At 40.0% G+C, this 4,104-nt stretch overlaps 1 protein-coding gene across 1 annotated transcript; it reads left to right on the top strand.

Annotated features, from left to right (window-relative positions):
• Nucleotides 1-1,524: 1,524 nt before the first annotated feature.
• LOC125210773 (F-box protein At1g67340-like) lies at nt 1,525-3,097 on the top strand. Its single transcript, XM_048110359.2, has 3 exons — nt 1,525-1,839; nt 1,958-2,120; nt 2,202-3,097. The coding sequence occupies exons 1-3, from the start codon at nt 1,628-1,630 to the stop codon at nt 2,883-2,885; spliced, it is 1,059 nt and encodes a 352-aa protein (XP_047966316.1). The 5' UTR covers nt 1,525-1,627; the 3' UTR covers nt 2,886-3,097.
• Nucleotides 3,098-4,104: the final 1,007 nt, after the last annotated feature.

The raw sequence follows: 4,104 nt of genomic DNA on the forward strand, positions 1-4,104 counted from the left end.
TTTGCGTGCCAACATATAAATTGCAACAGTCAGCACCGCCATTTGGCCTATCAACATGTTACTTTTTGATCTTCGTGTATAGTAAATTATGGGAAAAAAGAAGAACTTTCTAAAATTAAAAGCATTTTTAATGGTAGTATCATTCTAAATTAATACTCCTACACCATCAACTTTTCCAATTTGCACTCAACTTGGAGTATTATAATTTCTAAATAATTTCCTATATAACAACAATATATAGTTGATGACAAGCAATTCAGGCCGAAAAAGCTAGTAACTTTTGAGTTTGTGAAAGTTAATATATCAAAGTCCAATTGATTTATTTCAAAAACAAACATACACTTAAAGAAAGCCTTAATAAGATTGTGTGAGGTTTTGAGAGACGTTTTACAAGAATACCCACTAGCTACTTTTAGTGTAATCCACATAATTTTGGAGAAACTTCGAGTTATTTAACTTCATGAAGGTTGGAATCATTTTAAGGATAAATAGAAAATTAATATTGATCATCTTTAAAAAGGCTTACTCCATCCATGCTTTTTTTGTTACTACTTGCCAAGATAAAAAGCAAACTATCTTCTACAAAATATTTTATCATTCGTCCATGGATCCAAATATTCTCAATCACAATTCTTTTCGATTTCAATTTAAATTTCCGTTGGACTTAAATAGTCAACAACAATCCCTTTTCTCTTGTTTACAATTTACTAATACTCTCTTCGTCCAATAAAAGATGTCATGTTTGTGGGACGACACGAGATTTTAGGAGATTTTGTTTTGTGATAAATGGAGAGAGAGAATATAATTTTTATATTCATATGAGATAGAATTTTTTCCAAAAATAAAAATATGATTTTTTTTAAGGACAAACTAAAAAGGAAAGTGCGACATTTATTATGTGATGGATGGAATACCTCTTATGTTTCGAATAATTCTCAATCTATTATGTTGATTGGCTCAAGTAAAAGTCTACTTCGTCGGTCAAGTATCCACGCCAGTGATGAAGTGTCCACTAATTAAGTAAAAGAATGCCGATCAAAGACACTAAAATCTCTTTTTATCTTTTCTTCGACACCGTGTGCTAATAAACATTACTTCCGGTGCGAATAGTCGCTGTTAAGGGTTAACTATGTGATTCTCTACATACGAGTATATAATTATAAGCCCACAATTTATTAAATGCAAAGGATTTTATTTCCATCAACCAGGTTTGGAGATTAGGGTGTACTAGTGTATGAAAATCAAAATTTAGAATTTTAAAATCTTTAGTAAATAATTAGTGAAATCCTCCAACATTCCTAAAAAGAAAAATGAAAAAATTCCCATAAAGCAGACAAAGCCATTAAATTCTGTGGCAGTAAAATTGTGACGGTAAAAACTTGTCTCCTTTTATGAGCAGAGCAGTACAGGCGGATCTGGTCAAACTCCCTTTGACCGCTTTCCAATGGACAAAAGATGACACCCAGGGGCAAACCCGTAATTACAATCCTTAATATTTTTGCCAGTATATGTAAAATGCGTCGTTCCCTCTTTATCATCTCTAACCCAATCTCCCTATTCACAGACGAAGAAGAATCTCATCTCACACACTGGAAAATTCCAGCTCTGTTGCTCTAGAATTCGTAGAATGAGAACGAGAAGAGGTCTGTGTTATCCTAAGGCCACGAATGACGATGAGAGCTGTAGGTTGCTGAAGAAACGGAAGGTCGAATTGGACGGAGATTTCGCCGGACGGCGTGATTTTTTTGATTCTCTGCCGGATGATCTCGTTCTCTCTCTTCTCTGCAAACTCAGCTCCACCGCTGGATGCTCGTCCGATTTCCTCAGTGCTGTGATGACGTATGTGTAATTGTTTTTGCGATTTGATTTTCACTTTCTGATCGATTTTGTGATTTTTGGAGTTTATGATTCGATGAATCTGATCTATTTTTTGTTTCTGTTGAATTTTAATCAACAGTTGCAAAAGGCTGAATGGATTGGGGATGAGCTCGATCGTGCTGTCGAAGGCTAGCCGGAGAATGCTGGCGGTGAAGGCGAAGAGCTGGTCGGAATCGAGCCACCGGTTTCTCAAGCGCGTCGCCGATACCGGAAATGCAGAAGCCTGCTTCACGCTAGGCATGGTGAGTGTTTTCGTTTGCTAATTTCTATAAATTGGCGATTAAATTCGGAAACAATCGTTTTATCGTTATCGATTGCAACAGATTCGGTTTTACTGCCTGCAAAACCGAGGCAGCGGCGCGTCGCTGATGGCGAAAGCGGCGATCGCCTCTCACGCGCCGGCGCTGTACTCGCTCGCCGTCGTGCAGTTCAACGGCAGCGGCGGCACGAAGAGCGACAAGGATCTCCGCGCCGGCGTCGCGTTGTGCGCACGCGCCGCCTTCCTCGGCCAGATCGACGCGCTCCGCGAGCTCGGCCACTGCCTCCAGGACGGCTACGGCGTGAAGAAGAACATCGCGGAGGGGCGCCGCTTCCTCATCCAGGCGAACGCGCGCGAGCTCGCCGCCGTGCTCGTCTCCTGCCCGGCGGCGGTGGTGCCGCCGTCGTGGCTGGCGTGGAGCCCCAACCGCGTTGCCGGCGACGCCACCGGATGCCCGCTGCTGAGCGATTTCGGCTGCAATGTGCCGTCGCCGGAGCCGCACCCCGCGAACCAGTTTTTATCGGATTGGTTCGCAGACCGGACCGGGAACGTACCCGGTCCGGGTCTCCGCCTCTGCTCGCACACCGGGTGCGGCAGGCCGGAGACACGTAGGCACGAGTTTCGTCGGTGCTCGGTGTGCGGAGCGGTGAATTATTGCTCACGCGCTTGTCAAGCGCTTGATTGGAAGCTCCGCCACAAGGCGGAGTGCGCACCGGTGGAGCGATGGGCTGACGGCGAGGGACTTTGAATGTGACATTAGTCTTTTTTTGGGGGAGGAATCTATGATTATTTTTTTAGTTGGGGTGGAAAATTGAATTAATTATAAAATTAGTTGACGGTTATTTAAAATTGTACAGATGTAAAAGCGGGGGTTTATTTTAGAGCGACATTTTCCGTCTCGTCTCCCTGTGAAATAGTACTAATGTTAGTTTATTGGAGAAATGGTTATTATTTGATGTAGAGTAGTATTGCTTATGATTGGGGTTTGTGATGTGAATTAATAATTTGTGTTAATGCTCAAAACATGGGTCGAAATTATGGGGGGGAGTTGATGTGGTTAGGTAGTAATGGGAGAGCATATCACATGAAAAGTGGGACATGTGATGGGCAATAGAGGTATGATTTTCTTGACAAGAAAGTGAAGCATTGATTCTTTTGTTGGGGTTGATAGTACAAACTCAAATTATAAATTGATAGTGGAACTAGTAACTTAGGTAAATGACATATTTGTGTGTGACATTTGTTGGGAGTTTGCCTAGTCTTGATCTCGGGAGCATTCAATCCATGATTCGAGTATTGTTTGTTCAAATCTTTCGTTGTTATGCACTTTCTACTAGCTTTTCTTTCTTTCTTTTGTTGGTATATGGCTCGTGTTGTGTCTATCTTTATGCATGTTAACATTGGTAGTGGTTTGGTGTTGTTTTGTTGGTTTTTTTGCTGTTGGAGAGTAGCTCGTCTCTACTTGCAAGCTTAAACATGTGTTTTTTTCATAGAAAAATATGTGAAATTACTCAAGTAGAAGATTGTTTATAGTTAAAAAACTTTTTATGTAAAAATAATGGTATCAAGTACCTAACTCATGTTGATGCTAAAGATAAAGCTTTGTTTATAATGTGTGTTGTATATTTTAAGATTTGGATTTCAATACTGTTGAAATTTTGAAAATTGATAGTATAAACGAAATCTTACATGACTTCAAAGGAAAAAAGGATAAGATTTGCATCTTTAAAGGGGCATCCAATTTTGCATATAAAAGTATTCAAGATTTAAGAATCAAGCGTTCAAGCTAAGAATACAATGTGATTATAGCCTTAGGGAATATACTAAAGAATGGGTATATTTAAAAAGTACAATAACAAGCTGTGATATTAGGTTGTAACAAGTTGGAATATAGGAGTTAGCTGGAAAGTAATTTGGTGAATTAAGTGTTTGGATCCTAGTAATTTATAAGAGAAATGAGGCAAAAT

Source organism: Salvia hispanica, chromosome 3, assembly GCF_029641045.1.
Source record: "Salvia hispanica isolate PSC_SH4W2 chromosome 3, Shi_PSC_v1, whole genome shotgun sequence".
In the NCBI taxonomy this organism is placed as follows: domain Eukaryota; kingdom Viridiplantae; phylum Streptophyta; class Magnoliopsida; order Lamiales; family Lamiaceae; genus Salvia; species Salvia hispanica.